This window comes from Anticarsia gemmatalis, chromosome 26 (genome assembly GCF_050436995.1).
Source record: "Anticarsia gemmatalis isolate Benzon Research Colony breed Stoneville strain chromosome 26, ilAntGemm2 primary, whole genome shotgun sequence".
NCBI classification, from domain to species: domain Eukaryota; kingdom Metazoa; phylum Arthropoda; class Insecta; order Lepidoptera; family Erebidae; genus Anticarsia; species Anticarsia gemmatalis.
This window is the reverse complement of record NC_134770.1, coordinates 2,389,064-2,410,904: the sequence shown is the minus strand read 5'-3', so window position 1 is coordinate 2,410,904 and position 21,841 is coordinate 2,389,064. Positions and strand designations below refer to the sequence as shown.

Here is a 21,841-nt window from a genome sequence, read left to right as displayed (position 1 = left end):
TCTCGATAGATAGACGGTTATTGTGTTTTAGTAGATAGTAGTAGAGAAACGCGCTGCTGTAATATATTAGGTCGGGGAAAAAAAAATCTCATTATAGTATATGTATGAACTTGTAATAAAATCTCTTCTCTACACAAAAAAGCTCGATGTTTGGGTACCACACGAGCTCACTGAAAGAAACCTATTGAATCGTGTACTCATTTGTGATTCTTGAAGCCGAAGAGATTTTATTACAAGTTCATACATACTATAATGCGGAAAGACTTTTTATTTACATGTGTGTTGTGACTACTATCGGTATATCTAAGGTATATTTTTGGAGAAAATAAATAAAATTTAAATGCTCGTTGTAAAACATTTATTTAGAGTTTAATAAAATCTAATTCGCATTAATAATACTGACATAATAATAAATTAATTTCAGCTAAGTTTTACTAAACAAATAGTAGAAAAAGCTGTGACTGTTTTAATATTAATACTAAATTGGAATACAAAAAAACAGTCTCAATACACTGCTATTTTAACAGCTAAATAACATTTAACATTAAAATAACGATACAGGATCCAAAAAATGATTTTACAAAAATCAACATAAATAAGTTTCATATGAAACAATAAATAACTTATTAAAATTAAATAATACTAAGCTTTTGATCAAATTATACATTTACCTGTATTTATTATCTTGTACAAGCAATGTGAAATATAGAAAAGATTAAATAATCACATTATACATATTAAAAATACATGCTTCGAATAATATTTATCTAATGCTAAATAAGAGTCCTCTGTCGCACTTGGCCAGCGTGGTGGACTAAATACCCAATCCCTCCCTCATTCCTGGAGGGGACTTTTGTATAATTCGGCGACAGTTTTGTATTTTGACAGAATTTCCTATTATCTGTCAAAAGTTATCAATTAATAATCCCGATTTAACGTCAATTTAAAAATGACATTTACAAAATATTTTATGTCATTTTATTGTGTCGAGCAATAAAATAAGTGAATTATTTGCTTAGTACAAATAAGTGGAAATTAATAAATTGTTACAGCCATTATATTGATGTAATACATTTTGAAACATTACTGTTTTAACACAATAAATGGAAAACAAACGTTTACTTTTATAAACGGCTACAGGTCTGATTAACAAATCAATCTATGAAGAATATTAAATGCAAATACAATGTAAAAATATACCAGAACCAATAACTATGCAGAAAAAAAACGACAAAATAAAAATAAAGTTATTAATTCACAATAGTCGATAAAAAGTTTTAGTTCCAAAAATATACAACAGAGGCTCTGCCGCACAGATTCATTTCATCTAGAATGTACAATAAAAAATATCAGATTTTTGGTTCTGGGAACATATAACACTGGGAATGTTTGTGTCTAGTAATTTGTAATTGAATAATACTTACATATATTATTTTTATGTAGATACAGGAATTTATTTCTATACACAGGACATTCCTAGATACAAAAAAATATTCCTGTATCAGTATAAAAATCAATAAACCATCTCCCAACAGCTAATTTTATAACTAAGCTTAAATAAAAATCGCTCCTATATTGTATCATAATACCTGTTAATAAGCATGCTATTTCAAGCAAGCTTATTTTGTTATACTTAACATAAATTCTTTGGTATATTAATTGGACTAGCAATAACTAAAAAAAACAATAAATAATAATTTTATAAGAAACTAGACAATCAGAGATCACAGAAATAATTACATGGCACTTATAATAATAATCAGTATTGATAGATTAAAGCCGTCTAAAAAGGGCCTCTACGTGTTGGCTTCGGCCCCACGCATGCCTTCCAAATGTCCGGGACTCTATAGTCCCGAGATATACAAAAAAATAAATAATAATAACTAAACCGATATTCGACTTAAGACGGCCAGTTTTATTAAAACCAGCCAATTAAAGATATCACTAAAATAAAGTAACACAAAAAATAATACATTTAGAATTTGATCCCGGCTTTAGATAAGTTATATTTTAAGCCTTCAGGCGGCTTACACTGATTGGTCTACGTTGAATAAAACGTTACAAAATAAGCCTAGACTCATGAATAAATGCCAGATAGCTTATCTGGTAGATAAAGTGACAGCTAAGTGTCAAATATTGTTTCAATATTCTACTAGTGCTCGGTTTCTGAGATACATTTAGCCGTAGTTTATCTATTCAAACTGACATATTTATATGAGCTTAAACTCTATTGAAAAGATAAACTACCGCTAAATATAGGGGTAGATAACCTATCCGATACTTATTCAGAAGTTGTTAAAGTGATGATCAATGTCTATTTAATTTTATTGTAAACATAATTTAAGCGCTGTCATTAACGTCACTTTAGTTCCATTATTGCTCACCAGGCGTCACTAGTTGTCACCGAAATATTCAAGCGTAGTTTAAGCACGATTTATTTGTAATATTTTGGTATTATATTCTTTAAATGGAAGTAGAAGTTATTAAAATAGTATTTTTAAGAGAGAAGTACAATGGTCGCTGGAAATTTGGTGATTCTTGATTGTTTGTTGATCTCCGGGACCTGGAAATAAAAATGTATGTAGTTAAAATTATGAAGATTTAAAACTAATTACTAAAACATGAAACATGCACGATGTTTGATATATCTAATACACACGTAACTTCGAAAAATCATTGGTATGTTGCCTCGGGTTCGAACCTGCCACCACTTGCGTGGGAACCAACTTATACCACTCGGCTAACACTGAGTTTATAAATACAAAAGTTTGGATATCTATTTGGAAGTTTGTTTGTTACTCAATCACGCCAAAATAACTGAACGGATTTCGATTAATAAGTTTATAGCCTGGGTAAATAAATCGTATATTTTTGTCCACAAGAAATCCTAGAAGTTAGGGAAAAGATAGTAAAATAAATAAATAGTACTTACTATCTTCTGTAACGGTATGACAGCGTAATCAAAATCATCGTCATAATTCTCCTTGATCTCCTTCTCTCTTACTTCTCTCTTCTTAGCTGATTCCGTGTAGTTGGAATATTCTGAATCATCGAACTCCTTGCCTTCCTTAGGCTTGTATGGATTGAAGCTGCCTTGAGGATTTCTGTTGTCATTATTCCTGGAATTAACAAAAAATATTATTATAATTATTATGGTTAAAGTCGCCACGCCGCTACAGTTGCGTCAGAAGGTCGTGGGTTCGATTCCTACACGGAGCATTTATTTGTGCGATCCACAAATTGTTTTGTCGTGTCTGTTTGTGCTTTGTGTCTGTTGTAGCTATTTATTATTGCGGGAGTTGTCTTTTTAAAGAAAGAGAAAAATAATATGAGCAGTCATGGCTAAGTGGTTTAAGTTGACACCTCCCACGCGAGTGGTCCACGGTTCGAGGCCGAGGCAGCACACCAATGACTTTGCGAAGTTATGTGTGTACTAAAAATAATTATCACTTGTTCCAGCAGAGGATACCCTTGCCCAGCAGTGGGGGAGTAGTGGGTTGATTTGATATTTTAATTATTATGTTGCTATTTAATAAAATTATAGACTTACGTAAAGCCATCATCAAGTCTCTTGTCCTTGGCTTGCTTCCTCCAGTAGTCTGGACTGACACCGTTCAGGCCGGTGCGGCCGTGATGAGGGAACGACTCGCCTTCCTGAGGACATGCCCTGAAACAAGGAAACAAAAATATCAATGAATAACTATTACTTATATTTTGAACTCCGGCGGCGGCGGTCCTGTATGACAAAATGTATGGGTGTGAATGAGGCAAGGGTAGTTTGTAAGGATCGTACCAAGTGGCGTTCTTTGGTCTCTAGGTACCTTCATGGAGAAACTAATACGATATTCCCTAGGAGCCCTTGAATCAATTAACTTTGACTTTGTTGATGATTCTATAAAGTAAATTATCATGGTATTTTTTTGTGGCTGTCGATTGTATGAGATATTGATCAACGCCTCTAGTGAAGGATGAAGGAACTATTTTGGTAAACCTTTGTGGTAAGTTATAAAAATACTTTTGTAAAAAGTATTCTACCTAGTATTTTTTTGGTAGAATCTGTATACAAATATCGTAGTATAGATTGCGATAACTTATTACACGTTTCTTACTTGATCTAAATATAGAAAATTCAATTGATACATATACTCAGAATAGAGACTCATTATTTATAATAATATTATAACATTGTAGTAGTAATTAGTATGACTAATTAATCACATAAATACTCATTGAAAACGTTCTGAGTAAATAATAATATTATACTAATTAAAGTTAATATGAATCACTATGAACGTCTAAATATTCGTATAAGACACGCATTACTTTTTTGTTATAAGATTTTAGTGATACATATTTTTTCCAAAAATAAAGCAAGTTAATCGGAAATAATATTTAAATTGAGCACCTAGTTAGATTTTAAAGTTACACTCCTGTATTTTTTTAAAGAAGCAACATTATATACTGAAAGTAAACTACGAATAGCGATAACAAACTACATAACGAAAATGAATAAATAATTAACTTATACATACATTTTACAAAGATTTTTGCCTCAAACTTCACTATTACACGTTAAATTGCAAATATTATTTTGATTGGCAAACGTCAGTGCGATTCAGCTTTTACAACTGTTCTGAAGTTAATCGTAAATGCTTAAAATGAATGACTTTGTATTATGTCATTTTAAACCAATCAGAGGCGAGTGTTTTCATTCATTCATTACACATATAGGCACGCACACAGAAGGGGTATGTATTTATATGTGTTTGCGTGTGTGTGAGTGTGTGAGTGTTTGTGTGTGTGTGCGTGTGTGTGTGTTTAACGCCCTGTTAATTAATTTAAACAGTGTAAAAGGTTATCGTAACAAATAATTATCAATTTAGTTTGTTATTTTGTAATTATCGAAGGAATTCCCCGTTGGGAAAATTTATTGTTTTAATATCTATAAATATTGAGACAAAATTGTGTTATTGATAGGTTTATTAATAGGGGCAAAAGTTTTTTTTTTAAACTACTGTCATATATTTTTATCAAAGGAGTGATAGCAGAGTGGTATAAACAATTGCCCCCCACTGTTACTTTATTATCATTTATTCTAACAGAGGAAGACACATTGTACCTAAATCTAATCTAGCAACGAAAGTCGAAGTAATATTAGGGACAAACTGTAATTAGTCACTACTAGGAAGAGTTAAGCAACCCATGGCGCGGTTATTCCATAGATGGATGACCGCATAGTGGTATTTGAACTGAGCGTCGAAGGAAAGAGCTTCAGATAACAGTCGTTAAGCCATGTCAAAGGTCTTTCGGGTGGCTTGAACAACTTTAACACTAGGTTGACCACTAACGTAACCATACGATAAAATAAAATAACGAAAAGAGACCCACGCCCAGTAGTGGTAAAGTAACTTTATAATAGAAGTTACTAGCACGTATACTTATTGACTCATCAAACATAGTATTAATAAAACCACGGTATATTATGAAATAATTCAAATTACTCATATAAACGGAAACTATAGAAACGATAAGCGAATAAAATGACGAAATATTGAATACATTCTGTCAATTGTGTCACGATGACGTTTTTAAGGACGACATAATGACGTCACTTCAAACCTCGTCATTTTAATAAATTAGTTCTAATATTTTGACTTGCTTTTGTTTTGCGGTCGGCTTATTCAATTGCTGACCGGAAAAGGTCCAAATAATAACGGACTGAGTACTATTGGTATTTTTCTATCTTAAATTATATTATAAATAGCAGTCCAGAGTTTGGTAACAATTATATCTGGTATATGGCAATAGGCTCGCCCTCTATAACATGGGACTAACTTTGATAAAGGCGAAACGCGGATTCTCTATCTATCTTAGCCTACACCTTCGGGTATAACAGGCGTCATAGTATATATGTATGTTTTATTTATTCTTCAATAGTAAATAAATCTATTGGATTGATCAAGTATAATAGCTATAGTAGTATAATATAATTTTGTGCAAAATAAAAGTTAAGGGATCGAAATACTAAAGTAAATTTACCAAAAAAAAATCAAATTCTATGTAATTTAAAAATAGCTACTTCCTAGATGCTTAGATGTAAGTATACCGTAAGATATACAGGGTGTTTAAAAATCTAAATGTTAAGTATTATAAAAGTGTTGCTTATTAACTTAATCGACAGATGCGTTTACGCAGTGCTCGTAACCGGCGATCCTGTATGACAAGATGAAAATGAATGAGGCAAAACAGGTTTGTAAGGAACCTAGCGAGTAGTGGTTAGCAATCCTGGCCTATGTCAATCCCTATCAGAAAATGGCGTCAATTTTATGTCGGTTTAGTAATTTTATCGACATTTAAACACCGTACATAGCAAATAGTTTTTGATACTGTATGTGAACGAGAAGTGAGCAGTGATAGACGAGTGGTATATGTTGGTACCTCCCAAGCAAGTGGTTGCCGCCACACACTAATGACTTTTCCAAGTGATGTGTGTATTAGAAATAATTATCACTCGTTCCAACGGTGAAAGAAAATATCGTGATGCAACCTTGCATGCCTGAGAGTTCTTTACAACAGTTCTTAAAGGTATGCAAAGTCCCGCACTTGGTCAGCGTGGTGAACTCAAGGCCTTACCTCTCCCTCATTACGGGAAGAGACACTTGCCCAGCAGTGGGACATTAATGGGTTAGAATTAAATTATTAATACTATGGGGAGCAGTGATAGCCGAGTGGTATAAGTTGATACCTCCCAATCAAGTGGTCGCAGATTCGAACCCGAGAAAAAATATTTATTTATTTATTACAATGTATGTATACGTCTTGAAGTATAATAAATAAATGTCAATTAATATAACTAGTTATCCTTGTACGAGATTGAACAATCAAAGCAATTAATTTGTATGTGTTATGATTGTCAATTAAACATTATATGCAGTAACATGCACTGAAGGAGGAAAATCAATGCGTGGGAACGTTATTCAATTAAATAAATTACTTGTTTTTGTAGTAAACAAAGTTGTAGGTATACAAACATATTGACCTACTACTATCGTATGGTTAGTGGTCAACCTAGTGTCAAAGTTGTTCAAGCCGTCCGAGAAGCTCTTGACGTGGCTTAACGACTGTTATCCTAATTAACAACAACCGGGACCGACTTTTAACGTGCCTTCCAAAACACGGAAACGTTGCGTTCAAATATCAATGCGGTCACCCATCTATGGAATGACCGCGCCATCGGTTGCTTAACCCACAGATCGTTTACCGACCGGTGAGCGCAACTGGCTATGAGCGCCTATCTTACTTATAAACGTTGTATAAGCTCTGAATAAATATACAGTGTTTTGTCTTTGATATAAAAATTGAGCATAAAAAGTTTGTAAGGATTGTACCAAGTGGCGTATCTGAGGGGCTATCACGTATCTCAGTTGACAACTATTTGAAAGCCACTATGCTGTACATCGTTTTCTCCCTTACATTATAGTGATTAACACGTTACGTCAAAGCAACAATGTCCTGAATAGTGATCATCAATTTGACGTACACTAGTTGTCAACTGAGATACGTGATAAGCCCGCTGGTCTAGCTGTGTCTACCCCTATAAGGAAAAGGCGTGATTGTATGTATGTATGTATGTTTTTTGTATGAAACAAATCCTTATCATGTTTTATTCATTCATGCGAAGGTTTATCATTGGTAAAAACCCAGTAGCTAACTTTAGTTAAAACAATGGCACAAAATACAGTTAGTTTATTAATTAATATTTTTTAAGATAACCTTTTAACCCGTATTTTTTTCTCACGTTTTTTCTTACTCAGGAAAGTATTTTAATGAATAAATAACTCTAGTAATGATTACATTTTGATAACTAATAACTTTGAGAAGTCATTGGTGTGTTGCCTCGGGTTCGAACCTGCAACCACTTACGTGGGAGGTACCAACTTATACCACTTGGCTATCACAGCGCAACGACTACTGACTCTATGTGTGCTTAAATCTTTAAAACTACGCAACGGATTTTAATAGGGTCTTTTAAATCGAAAGAGTGGTTCAAAAAGAAGGTTTATGTATAAAAATTGCAAAGTTTATTATTTGTAAACTAACTTTTTAAGCCGGGCGAAACCGGGACCGCTGGCGAAGATAAATAAGTACAAATATTATAGCCGATGTATAATGCCTAATGGCTATCTATCAAACCGCAAGAATTCGTGCAAGATTAATCACATCACAGACGTCGGTCCATATGTGTGTCTGCAGCTTTTCTCAGAAACAGCTGAGCCGTTATCAAATTGATGACAAGGATAATTTAAGAGGATATCAGACTATTAAGTTACGAGCCATCGCGGCCCCATTGCTTATTTTGTTGCAAAGATGCAGCAAATCTTTACAAAAAAAATACGTATTGAATTACTAATTAAAAATTTGAATACGAAAGTAATTTTGTCTATCTGTATAAGAGGTTGAAGTAAAAAACCCGATTTAGATCAATCCTAATAAGAACCTTCCGGCTGCAGTTTTATTGTTATCTATACTTAATATTATAAAACTGACGAGTTTGTTTGTTTGTTTGAACGCGCTAATTTCAGAAACTACTGGTCCGTATTTGAAAAATTCTTTCACTGTTAGATAGCCCATTTATCGAGGAAGGTTATAGGCTATATATCATCACGCTACGACCAGTAGGATCAGAGTACCAGTAAAAAATGTTACAAAAACGGGGAAAAATGTTACCCATTCTCTCTTATGTGACGCAAGCGAAGTTGCGCGGGTCAGCTAGTTATTATATATTAGGTCGGGAAAAAAGTATTTTCGCATAATAGTGTGTATGAACTCGTAATAAAATCTCTTTGACTTCAAGAATCACAAATGCGTACACGCCGTACTCGGTTCAATAGGTTTCTTTCAGTGAGCTCGTGAGGTACAAAAATATCGAGCTTTTTTGTGTAGAGAAAAGATTTTATTACAAGTTCATACATACTATAATGCGAAAAGACTTTTTCTCGACCTAATATTGTTATATTTTATTTAGTTTAAAGGTTAGTTTATAAAATCAAAAAGACTGCAACAAAAACCTAGCTTAAAATCTATGCTATCAACACTAACCTTTTTAAACACGATAATACCCGTATGTTAGATAACTACCTAAGTTTCTAGTCGAATAGTTACATAAACAGTTTCTATACACAATGACGTCACATCCTGGGGAATACCATAGCCCGCGCCACATGTTATGATGGTATATCTTCCTCCCATGAATGAGGACTGTTTATTTATATGGGAATTCTAAGTTTTTTACTCGTTAGATAAGAATAACAAGAGTTTGACGTTGTTCAAAAACCTATATTTATATTATGGCTGGCTATTCAATGATGCGAAAAGGCAGATTTTGTCTGCAAAAAGATTTTACGGGGATAAATATCCTAAGTGTTAACACAGGGTATAAACTATCTGCGATCTAAATTTTTATTCTATATGGAGCGACTGCCTGTCTGACCTCCACAACCCAGTTACCTGGATTATGACACGATACCCTTTGGTAAATCTGGTTGTCAGACATTCAAGCTTCTGACTGCTGGTAACGACTGTCAAAGATCTTAGAAAATTACAACCGGGATATAATATTATATAATGATAGATTGAGATGAGTATTCTCAGAAACTGTACAGTAAGATAATATCTAGGAATCAAATAGACAATAAGTGGTACTTGAATCAATATGAAACAGATGTTATTTCAATTATCTGAGTCATAGTTGCCTACTTTATAACATATAATAATGTATTATTACATATAACTTCATGATTGTTATACCCAACGTTTGAGCAGAGGCTTTAATAGGCGTAAGAAAGTCACACACGCATTGGTAATTACAACGTTAGTCAGCATGTAATAGGGGCCTATTGTCATATACAGGACATGTTACTAAACTTAGAAGAAATGTAGATATGTTGGAAAGACCAAAAACAATTTGACTTTTTGACTGCCTCCATGGCGCAGTGGTTTAGGTCGCCACGCCGATACCACTGAGTCGTGGGTTCGATTCCCACACGGAACAATTATTTCTGCGATCCAAAAATAATGGTTGCGGGTCTGGTTGTACGTCGTGTATGTTTGTAAAAGTCCCGCGATACAAGAGCAATTCTTAGTGAGGGAGCTGCCTTTTTAAAAATACATAATAAAAAAAAAACTTTGCACAACCTGGGAATTGAACCTTTCTAGTTCCTTGTCAGTCGTGTACCGCTCAGACCACAAAGGCTATCAAACGTGTTATTTCACTTATATGATTCATAGTTCCCCACTTATAAGAGGTATTTGATAATTTATTAATATTATAAAATAGCTTTGCCTTTCCGAACATATTAAAATGTCATTCATATCACTTATCAATTTTTCCCCAACACACAGTCATCTCATTGTGAACTAAAAAGAGCTTGTTGTATCCAGACCAGTGATTAATACAATACCTTTTAATAAGTACATCGTATAGAAAGTAAAGATACAGACTTAAAATCAACTACTAGACCCAGTACAGCTCAGCTCGCTTATAAGTCAGGAAAAATAAAAGTTAACAGAATATACCGATACATACATTAGACATGCAATTATACATTAAACATGCAACGCGAGAGTTTGAAAGTTATGAAAATAAAAGTTGACTTTCGAGATTTTCCAAAAACGCTGACCAACTTGTTAATTTTTATTTTATTTTAATCGAAAATCCTGCATATATCGTTTCATGCTTCTAGCACCGAGAATGACGAACTTCCATACGAACTTTCATCTCCTATTTAAATCCCCTTAGGGGTGAATTACTGAACAATTCTTTCTTAGGTGGTGCCTACGCTACGTCATAATAAATAAATAAATAAATATTATTGGACAACTCACACACGGTCATTTGATTCCAAACTAAGCAGAGCTTGTACTATGGTAACCAAATAACTGATAAACATACTTATATATACTTATATAGATAAATTGACAACCAGGCTCAGAACAAATAGTCGTGCTCATCACACAAAGATTTGTCCCGGGTAGGATTCGAACCCACCACACGCGGCGCTACGGTTGTTGCGGCGAGGTGACCGCTTAAACCACTGCGCCAAACGTGCAGTTGAGATAAAAGACGCTACTTGCACAAATTGTATGTTTTTAACTTTTATAGTTTAGGCTATACGATGATTATTTATCAGACAGTCAGGACACGTAATTTTATATGTATAGATATCGTTGTCATCACACAAATATTTGCACTGGCTGATATTCGAATTTACAAAACTTAACCTTAGTAGACATAGCCAGTTTCGCTCACCGGTCGGTAAACCATATGTGAATTAAGGTAACCCTTGACGCCGTCATTCAGTAGATGGGTGACCATTGTATTTCCGCTGGGCATCTCCGCCTGGAGGGCCTTCGGACGGCCTGAACATCTTTGACATTGAGTTGACCACTAACCATAAGACGAATGAATAAATGAATCTCGACCTCATATCTTCAACGTCATGCTAAATTGCAACAAAATTGGTACAGCAGATACTTAATTTCAATTTAAAATTCTGTCAACGCTTCAGTTGACGACATTATACGAAGTCGATGCGCGTCATCGTAATACCCATCGAATTATTCCATTACCGATTCTTATAATCAGACATAAGAGATTCTCAGGATATACTGACACATTGGTTAAGTGTTCATTAGAATAAAGATCAATTGAATACAAATTAGTAGGTGTTATTGCATCCGTGTTTCTTCCGGTTGGGAAATGATCGGTGTGGTAAGCAACTTTGGAAATATGCATGTATTGCATTTACATTGTTCCTCCCTGTAGCCAGTTGCGCTCACCAGTCGGTAAACGACCTGTGGGTTAAGCAAACCTTGGCGCGGTCATTCCATAGATGGGTGACCGCATAGTGGTATGGTCGGAGTGCACGTAAAAAGTCGGTCCCGGGTGTTGTCAATTAAGATAACAGTCGTTAAGCCACGTCAAAGGCCTTCGGGCGGCTTGAACAACTTTGACACTAGGTTGACCACTAACCATACGATAGGAAGATTGTCCCTTTTAATTGTCTCATATTTTTTACAGGATAAAACGCGAATATGCATTAAATCCTTATATTGTTTGACGTTTCGGCGCAGGTTACACCAGCTGTGGCTCTCTGGCTAACCATTGTTTTAAACACAATCTATCTGGGAATACTATAGTATTAACATTTTCCAAAACTTCTTTGTTATAATAAGAAAATAGCTTTACAAGAGTTTTAAAACAACCAACATATTTTACCTTCTACTGAAGGAAGGAAGCGCTTTATATCTTATACATTTTTCTTGTCGAAAGTGGTTTTCTTGAAAAAGCTTTTAGAGTTTCGTCATAATAGGTTTCACCACGAATCTGTTTGTAAAATCTACCTGATTTTTTTTCACTGAAAAATTTTAGTAGCAATTACCTCCGCGTGGACTATGGTTAAATGGCTTACTATATAGTTTCCGCCCGCGACTTCGATCACTTCCTGAGGTAAAAAATATCCTATATATAAATCCAAGATATAAGCTCTATCAGTGTACCAAATTCCATTAAAATCTGTCCAGTAGTTTTTTCGTGAAAGAGTAACAAACATACATTCATTAATAGTTACAAACTTTCGTATTTTTAATATTAGTACGATTGCCCGCTTAGTTATCGTTCCCGTAGGATTTCCGGTATAAAACTATCCCATGTCCTTTCTTAGTTTCAGACTATCTTTGTACAAAATTTTGTCCATTTCGGTTTAGTGGTTGGACGATGAAGATTTGGCAATAAGCTTGCCCCTTATTGCATAGGACTAACATTTTGTAAGGCAAAATTGGATGTACATATTTAAATATACTTATGTATAAGGCGTAAAAACCGTCATGATTCTATGGATTTCATTTTATCAATATATTTACTTACTTAATATTCAAACCAAGTACATTTCAGATTATATGATGATAAAAAAAATTACGCATACTTTACTCGAATGTATTACTTAAACTATTTTGTGAGTGAGTAATAATTGTGACTTGCGGTGCGGTCGGTATATATCCGACTGGTGATCATGAGGTCTCGGGTTCTATTCCCGTGTCGAGCAAAATGCTATTGGTATTTTCTATTCTATTAGAATACTAGCTGACCCGCGCAACTTCGCTTACTGCACCGAAGAGAGAATGGGTCATAATTTTCCCCGTTTTTGTAACATTTTTGTTGCTACTCCGCTCATAATGGCCGTAGCGTTATGTTCTATAGCTTATAGCCTTCCTCGATAAATGGACTATCTGACACTGAAAGAACCTTCCAAATCGGACTACTGGTCCGCGCTTCCTGAGATTAGCGCGTTCAAACAAACAAACTCTTCAGCTTTATATTATTAGTATAGAAGTATAGATTTCTCAATAGAAGCCCGTAGTTTAGTAACGTGCCCGGTACATCAGAAAAGACTCGTTTCTTAATAACATGGGATAACTTTGTTAATGGTGAAAGATTTTACAACATTGTATTCATATGTGGCGTGATGTTATGTACAAATATTGACTCTTATATGTACTAGCATATTACTCATATGATTATGTTACAGTCGCCAAACAGTCTGGCACATAAAAGTTCCGAGAAATTTCATATTAGTCAGGTTTTTATCTATTGCAATGAATTTTCTGATAGTAGTGCATTACTTTCCAATAACTGTACTACGAAGAAAATGTATAGGTTTTCAAGAAGATTTCATTCTACTTAATATTATTTTGAACAATCTTATGTATGGATGTTTGTTACTCTCTCGTGTAGAAACTACTCAATAGATTTTGATATGAAGTTGACTTATTATCTGGTTTAACACTTTTAAGATAATTTTTATCCCAGGATTTTTTCTATAACCACAAAATAGCACTTTAAATTTGTTTCGTAATTTTTTGGGTTCTTTTATCACAATATTGTCTGTTCTCTAATCAAACTAAGTAAAACTCAAACGTAAAGATTATTATCCATCCATCTTACAGCAGCAGCAATTCTTTCAAGGCAAACTTACATGCTTTGTCTCTCTATAATATTATTTTAGGATGCACATTTTTAACACGAAGCGAAATAAATAAAGGCATCTTACCGCTCTCCGTTTTTTATGCAAGAATGCACTAAAAGGTAAAATTGCTTCCTTTTTAACAAAACGTTGACTCACTCGTACAACAAAAGCTAATGGAAACTTTATATAAAACTAGCTGACCCGCGCAACTTCGCTTGCGTGACATAAGAGAGACAGAATTTTGATCGTTTTTGTAACATTTTTCACTGTTACTCTGCTCCTATTGGTCGTAGCGTGATGATATATAGCCTATAGCCTTCCTCGATAAATGGGCTATCTAACACTGAAAGAATTTTTCAAATCGGACCAATAGTTCCTGAGATTAGCGCGTTCAAACAAACAAACAAACAAACAAACAAACAAACTCTTCAGCTTTGTAATATTAGTATTAGTATAGATAATTATAGATGCAGAATCTTCCTATGTTCTTTTTCTTCCAGATTTCAACGAAGGCCTATTTTTATAAAGGATCCGAACCTAATACTGAACCTTTGTATTCCCTATTGAATGAAATTGAGTCATAGCCTGGTCGGGTATCAAAATATGTTCTAAATGAGTCACTAGCACCTCAAAGGACCCGTTCAACAAATGTTTCTTTGTTGAAAGCACAACGTTTGATTCGCAAGTTGGCCTCAATTTTTATATACGTCATTCGATACATTAATGACAGTGTACTGTAGCTCAATTCTCTACTACTATCGACTACCGACAACCGACCTGTCATCGAGACATTTTGTATGAAAATCTGACCAGCGCCTCTGACGGGTGTCGTAGGAAATATTTTGGGAATACATTTTAAATGTCAAAAGTTCGATACTCGACAGTACCTACAAACTATAGAGAAATGCGCTACTGACTACTACTAATTGTTTTTTTATATTATCACTTTATTTATCGGATAAGTATTACAACACTTATACACAACTCGTTGAACTGACTCTAAGTACCAATTATTATTTATAAGTATCGGTTAGTTAATCGGGAATAATGACAGTTACTTTCATAAATTTGCTACAATTTTATCAGAAAGATATTTGATCATAAGCGGAGAACTGGCCGTAAATGTAAGAAATCCTCTCTCTCTCTAACGATTATAATATATTTTCAGAGTCAATCTATTGTAAAGGGTAACAGAAGTTTTTACGAACCGCTGCACGAGCTTTTATCTCATTTCGGTTAAGTCATCCTCAAAAGCCAGTTATTTTAATTAACACTAATAATTGACATTTGACCTGAATGTACAAACGATGTGTCATTGAAAGAAATACGGGTAAAAACACGTAATTTGGTATGAAGATTCCTTAGGTAGAGAGGAGCACAAAGAGAGCATTAATGGAAATTCTCCCCCAAAAGGTGTAAAAAGGGGGAAAACGAAAGTCCACGCGGATGCAATCGCGGGCGGCCGCAGCCACTAGTCTAATATAAAAATGTAGATATCAATTATTTATCTTTTAATAAATTCTTTGTATTTATTTACTTTAAAGTGTGTAGTAGATTAGAATGACGAATAATTTAAATCAATTTTAATATTCCTTAATAACGTTTTTATTGAAATATCCATCGTTATTATATCCAACAATATTTCAACAAGCTTTCAAGCAAGACCCAGAAATCGAACCTGAGTCCCCACAGCCGTCGGATACTACCGACGATACTAAAACACGCTCTAAATAACTTTTTAATTACTTAACGAGAATCATTGGCATCGTTCCAAGCTGCAATTCAGTACCAATCAACGACAAATATTATGATTGTTACTCTTATTGCACAATCTGTTATAAATCATACTCAAAGGAAACTCGGGAAATAACGCGGGATTCCTGAAATCTAACACTCACTCTATGAGCTTGTGTAAATTTACGTTGTTACACATGCTCTATATTGCACAATTGCTGTGCCGTGATTCATTGCTTTGGGAAATCTCGAGCCAGCAAGAGGTATTCCCAATGATTTGAATACCAAATTTAAATCAGGGCACAAGTTTCAATCCTGTAGGATATTGTATTAGTTGAGTAAAGACTTCCATCAGTAAAAAGTGTTTTGAGAATATAAACTTTAACAATATAATTACTACAATGATTAACAATACAGCCGGGGTAACATTGAAATACTAAGTATTAAACCCCTAAAATAGTCGTAGTGCTACAGAATTATGTGTTACCATGCACAAATAGATTCAAATTAATATACATAAGACTCTTCCGTTACTGACTGATGGACAACGCACAGCCGAAACTACTGAGCGTAGAAACTTGAAATTGACTATGAAGATTCCTTAGAAAGTCTAGAGGAACAATTAGAGAAAATATTTTTAAATTCCTTGCCTTTCTATTATGAACATAATTTCGGAAAAGAAATACCTTAAGAAAATTGTGCCAGTTTCTAAAATAGACTACCTATATTGACTATTTCAAATACTTTGTAAAAAGTTTACGAAATAAAGGATATTATATCATTATGACATTATTATATCTATCTCTGTAAATAAGTACATACTACATAATGTACCTATTGAAACAATGATCATATCGATACACATCGTGGGCTTCGGTCCAAAACGAGAGTGATATTGTATGATGTAAAATTAATTCGAGTGTGCTTGAATTTATTGCGTCTGATAGCCAACGAGATTGAAAAAATCTATACTAATGTTATAAATGAGAAAGTTTGCCTGTTTGTTACGCTGTCACTGCTAAACTATTGACCTCATTATGATGAAATATATGTAGTATATATGCATGGGGATAGTTGAACACTCGGGATCCAAGAGGCTTCGCTTTTGCAAATTTACAATGTATCGTCATCATCAGCCTAGCTTTTCTTCCAATTATGTTGGAGTCGGTCTCCAGACTCACCGGATGCAGCTGGATAGTATTTTACGTGAAACAACTGCATATCGGACCTCCACAACACTGTTACCTGGATTATAACACGATACCCCTCGTTAAGACTGGTGGTCAGACTATCAACCTTCTGAATACAACAAAGCAAAGTAACAATGTATGAAATATGGAATTAAGTTTTGTACGTTATTCACACGGTTGAAAACGAATTTCCTTTATTAAATTTTATTCAAATCAAATCATTTATTGGTGTGATTTTGGGTACAGTAAGGTTTTACAAAGTATTTCGTCTCTCCAAGAACCTGCCAATGGGCTTACACACTTAGCAAGAAAATTGTTAGAAGATAATGTATAATAGAATACGGGAATTAACGCGAACACGCATTTTACCTTAAAAAGTCAGCCTGGGACCACGGCGAGTGCAACCTGCGCCGAAACGTTAGGCATTTTAAGGTAAAATGCGTGTTCGCGTTAATTCCCGTATTCTATTATACATTAAACATGCAACGCGAGAGTTTAAAAGTTATGATTTTTAGAAGATAATTGAAAAAGTGGAATATAAACTACAGTTTTCAGAAAATACAGCCTGCCGCGGCCATAATGTAAGACTTTAAAGTATGACATTATTTTAAAGTTATTATATCTAGACTGTTATCTGAGTCACGTAGTTAGAATTTATGTTAGGGTGATATAAGTAATGCCTAGCTCGCTTTTGTATTACTAACGTTTTGTAATAAAATTGTTAATTTAGTTTCTCGTTTGCGTGGAAAATCTCGTAAAGTACCTACCAAGCAGTATTATTAGAGCATTTTTATTAATTCTGAGACTACTATTAAAATTTCTTTACTGACTTCTTTCTTGACTGTCTTAGTTACGTACCACATACTTTTGAATGAACTAGTTAGTGTATAAATGAAACTATGAATGTGAAGAAAATTTCATCACTAGAACTTTTTGTCCCTAAGCCAAGGCAAAACGTATATTATTATTGTAGTTACATTAAAACTAATTACTAAATCTATTGCATTATGGTACCACTACTGGGCAAGGGGCTCCTTATGTTATAGGAAAAGGATTGAGTCTAAGCCTACCACGCTTGCTAAATTATAGATTAAGCGTCCCTTCAAAAACTGTTTTAATGAACTGTTAGGCACGCAAGGTTTTATCACGATACTTTCCTTCATCATTAGGACAAGTGGTTATTATTTCTAATACGCATAGGTTCTAAAAGTCTTTCGTGCTTTGGTCTCGAGCCCTAACTACTTGCGTAGGAGACTATCCCTGGCTCAGAGACACCCGAAACGATTGTCATTAGTGATAATGATAGGAGATTGAGGGCAACGGCTTTACACGTGCTCTACAAAATAGTGGGGTGGGTTTATCTTTCAGAAGGTTCAAGGCTTTTGACATTTATATATTTTTTATAGCCCGATTACTGTCCTACTGCTGGGCAAAGGTCTCGTAAGGAACGAAGAAGGGGATAATTATATATATCGAAAAAAAAATAACAGAAAAAAAATATTTCCAAAGTTTGAAATGGTTTCTAAAATGTTTAAAAAAATGTCTCAATATTATGCGGTTTAAATACGTACGTTGTAACTGTTTCTAACCCTCGGTTTCTGAGTACATTTAGTGGTAGTTTATCCATTCAATAGCGTTTAAACTCATATAAAAAAGCTATTGAATAGGGGTGAAATGGGGGTAAGTCGATTAAAATGTCTCTAAAAGTAGCTACTCTCTACTCCCTCTTTCAAAATTAAAATGAAGACAGTGTCAAAAGATAATAAATAATAATAAGGCTTTGAAATAAAAAAATAAAGTGTAATTAAAGATCGAATGACTTTGCCCAAGAGTGGGGCAGGTAAATTCCCAAATTAGATTAAAGTAAAAGTACGTGAGTCATATAACATAAAGATTATTTAAAATAAACACTTGATAGTGGCATATTGAATTGAAAACTATGGTATTTTATCTTTATAATTATCCTGTGAGGAAATTTCAGCCGGAAAAAAAAAAATATGTAGCGGAAGAAGGAAAATCTTCGTGAAAATTACGAACACGTTTTCCTCAACACTTATTGCGATATTATGCATGTTCTATAGAGGCAAAACTAATTAACTTGGGATAATAATTATGTTTTTAGAAACTGATGATTATTTCTAAATTTTTTTCTGTTTCAGAAACCTATATCATAAAGTATTGAAATAAAAAATAATAAACCTACCACAGATAAAAAATCGTTAGCACAGGTAATAAATAAAAATACTCACATAAAAAATATGGCGGCAACAGCGATGGCATTTAAAATAATTTTGCAATCCATGATGTTATCAAAACGAAGTCTTTGGAAACAATGTAGAAACTTGACTCCAACAAGTGTTTTTATACCGTTTACTATTATTAAAATGTTAATATCTAATGACACAATTTCATATTTATAGGAAAAATTACAATTTTCTCATCAACCCCAGTTACCGAATATAATAAATTATAATGAATCGGCCTTTTAATACAACACTTAATTTCACTAGGTTTCATGTAAAACAGTTTCTAGTTATTTGCAAGATTATTTATAAACTTTGTCGTACACGAAAACAGTTCTGTAGGCTTTTATTTAATACTTCCGTTCGTGCGGTAATTTTCGCGGTATTTTTTGTATTATTTGATATCACAACATTCACTGAGTTTATCGTTCTTGCACACAATGGTAGATCTGTAAACATTTTTACGTCACTGTCGACACTTTGAAGTTTGACGGAGAAATGTTTCATTCAAGTCGAAGTGGACCGACACACAACAAAACAACAACTTGAGAACCGGTAGGGAAGTAGCAATATTTAGTTGACTACGTACGTTCGTTTCGGACGAACGTCGAGTTTCTTTATCATCAACTCGTGCACCGACATCACTATTTATGAAGAAATTAAATAAGCACGTCATGACGGGATTCCCAGGCGAAACTCGTAGTACTGAGCCATCGGCGCAATGTAATCAATCAGCTGTTGGCCTGTTCATTCATATAATATATGTAGATCGTACTTGAAAGATAAGATGCCAAACGACTGTACAGCCATCTGTTAGTAGATTATGAAAGCAATATATTAATACGTGATATCGACAAGAGATGTCACTGTGCAATCGATAAAAAAATATCTTTTATAAATATAGGCTGATGTTTCTAAATATTATAAATACTTACAACTATTATACTAAAGGTTTATCTTGTAAAGTGTTGAGGTAATTTTAATGGTAAAGAATGCTCTTGAATCTTATCCTACCTCCTCCTACAGTTACCCTTACTCATAATAACAAATTTATTGCTCTTTCGCAATAGTACCTAGTAGAGATAGAATTGTAATAATCTCAATAAAAACAATTAATTCAATGTACTTACTAAAATTACATAAATTTTTGTCAAGGTATCTATACATTTTCTCTTTTTCTTTTTAGTACTGCCTCTGTAGTCTTCGTAGTAGATAGTATTACATGCGGCTGCTGACCAAAAGATTTCGGGTTCGATTCCCGTATAATAAGTACCTAATTCGTCGTCCTACTTTACATAGTTTTCCTCCTAAGTGATAAGAAGTTCAGAAATTCGGAATATTCCGTCATCTTACGCCTCAAAAGACGGAAACTTTACCATTCCCACGGCTCAAGTTTCCATGCATAGTAACTATAACTTATTCAATTGAATCATTCAATAACGCGTCATTACGTTTAACACTTTAATATATAAATTTTACCTATTCCTTGACGTAATACTTTAGGTATAGCAACTTATAACCACGGAACAGTGACCACGGTAATTGTTTTGTGGTATTACCAAATAAGGTTACAAATATTCTGTCACTGAATTTTCTTTTTCAGTTCATTTGTGGCTGTTGAGTAAGGAGACTTTTCCTGATTTCTTTTGACGCAGGTTAAGCTAATGTGGTCACCCATTTCAGCGCTTTAAGGACCAGTGAGCTTACATACGATAGAATCGAATTCGAATTCGATTGAATCAGAATCGAGTTTATGCCAAATTGTACTTTAACCCTCTTATTCATAAATACACTATAAACCTATTTTAGTTAAAAAGCTTCTATAATATGTTTTCTCTTTTTCATTTCGCTAAGGAGTGAAAGAAACAAAACACTTTATAAGCCTTTCATAACTTCATATATTTTTATGAATAAGAGGGTTAAATTCCAAACTAGAGCGTGTTTTTAAAGTATTCCGTACCTAAAGGACAACGGGACCATATAACTAAGCCTCCTCTGTCTGTCTGTTTGCCACCAGAGGGGCTATCACGTATCTCAGTTGTCAAACATTTGAAAGCCACTATGCTGTACATTGTTTTCTCTTTTAGAATATAGTGATTAACACGTTACGTCAAAGCAGCAATGTACTGAATAGTGACCATCAATTTGACGTACACTAGCTGTCAACTAAGATACGTGATAAGCCCGTAGGTTATATCTCACAAACCGTAAGAGAAAGGAAGCTGAAATTTTCACAAATTTGTTTTACCTACATAGCGGCAACAGAAATACATAATCTGTGAAGACTTCAACTCATTTACTATCATTGTACATGAGATACAGTCTGGTGACATACAAACGTTTTTACCTTTAATCGTTTTTACGGAAACTAAGAAAATACTGTCGGATTGAAAACCTCCTCCTTGTTTAAGGGCCAATTTTTTCACGAAAAGTAACAGCTACAGTTTAGGGATACAGTAGGGGAACCTGTTGTACCTTGGCACTATGTGTACCTAGGCCACTGGGCTCGTTTTCAAATATTCGCGCGATACTAAATTCTACTGTTTACGGTATTCGATACGTCACTACAGACTATTCAATGTGGAGTTAGTCGCATACCGCCATTAAGCCGGTGTTTGGTGTTATCGACGCTAAAACTTTTTTGTGTGAA

General features: G+C 34.1%; 1 protein-coding gene across 2 annotated transcripts; it reads right to left on the bottom strand.

The window, feature by feature from the left end:
- Nucleotides 1-563: 563 nt before the first annotated feature.
- On the bottom strand, nt 564-19,872 carry LOC142984212 (uncharacterized). Of its 2 annotated transcripts, none has more exons than XM_076131656.1 (4): nt 19,198-19,872; nt 3,551-3,667; nt 2,933-3,119; nt 564-2,563 (listed from the first exon to the last, which is right to left on the bottom strand). In XM_076131656.1, exons 1-4 carry the CDS (start codon nt 19,248-19,250, stop codon nt 2,498-2,500), a joined length of 423 nt encoding a protein of 140 aa, XP_075987771.1. In that variant the 5' UTR covers nt 19,251-19,872; the 3' UTR covers nt 564-2,497. The 2 variants fall into 2 exon arrangements, with proteins under 2 accessions (XP_075987771.1, XP_075987772.1); XM_076131657.1 differs by lacking the exon at nt 19,198-19,872 and adding an exon at nt 4,533-4,619.
- Nucleotides 19,873-21,841: the final 1,969 nt, after the last annotated feature.

What these genes read in the sequence shown, in the direction of transcription:
- LOC142984212 (XM_076131656.1), bottom strand. Translation starts at nt 19,250, where the DNA reads ATGGATTGCAAAATTATTTTAAATGCCATCGCTGTTGCCGCCATATTT. An exon ending in GTTGCCGCCATATTTTTTAT is followed by an intron (nt 3,668 to 19,197) that starts GTGAGTATTTTT and finishes TCCTTGTTTCAG; the next exon opens with GGCATGTCCTCAGGAAGGCG. An exon ending in AGACTTGATGATGGCTTTAC is followed by an intron (nt 3,120 to 3,550) that starts GTAAGTCTATAA and finishes TGTTAATTCCAG; the next exon opens with GAATAATGACAACAGAAATC.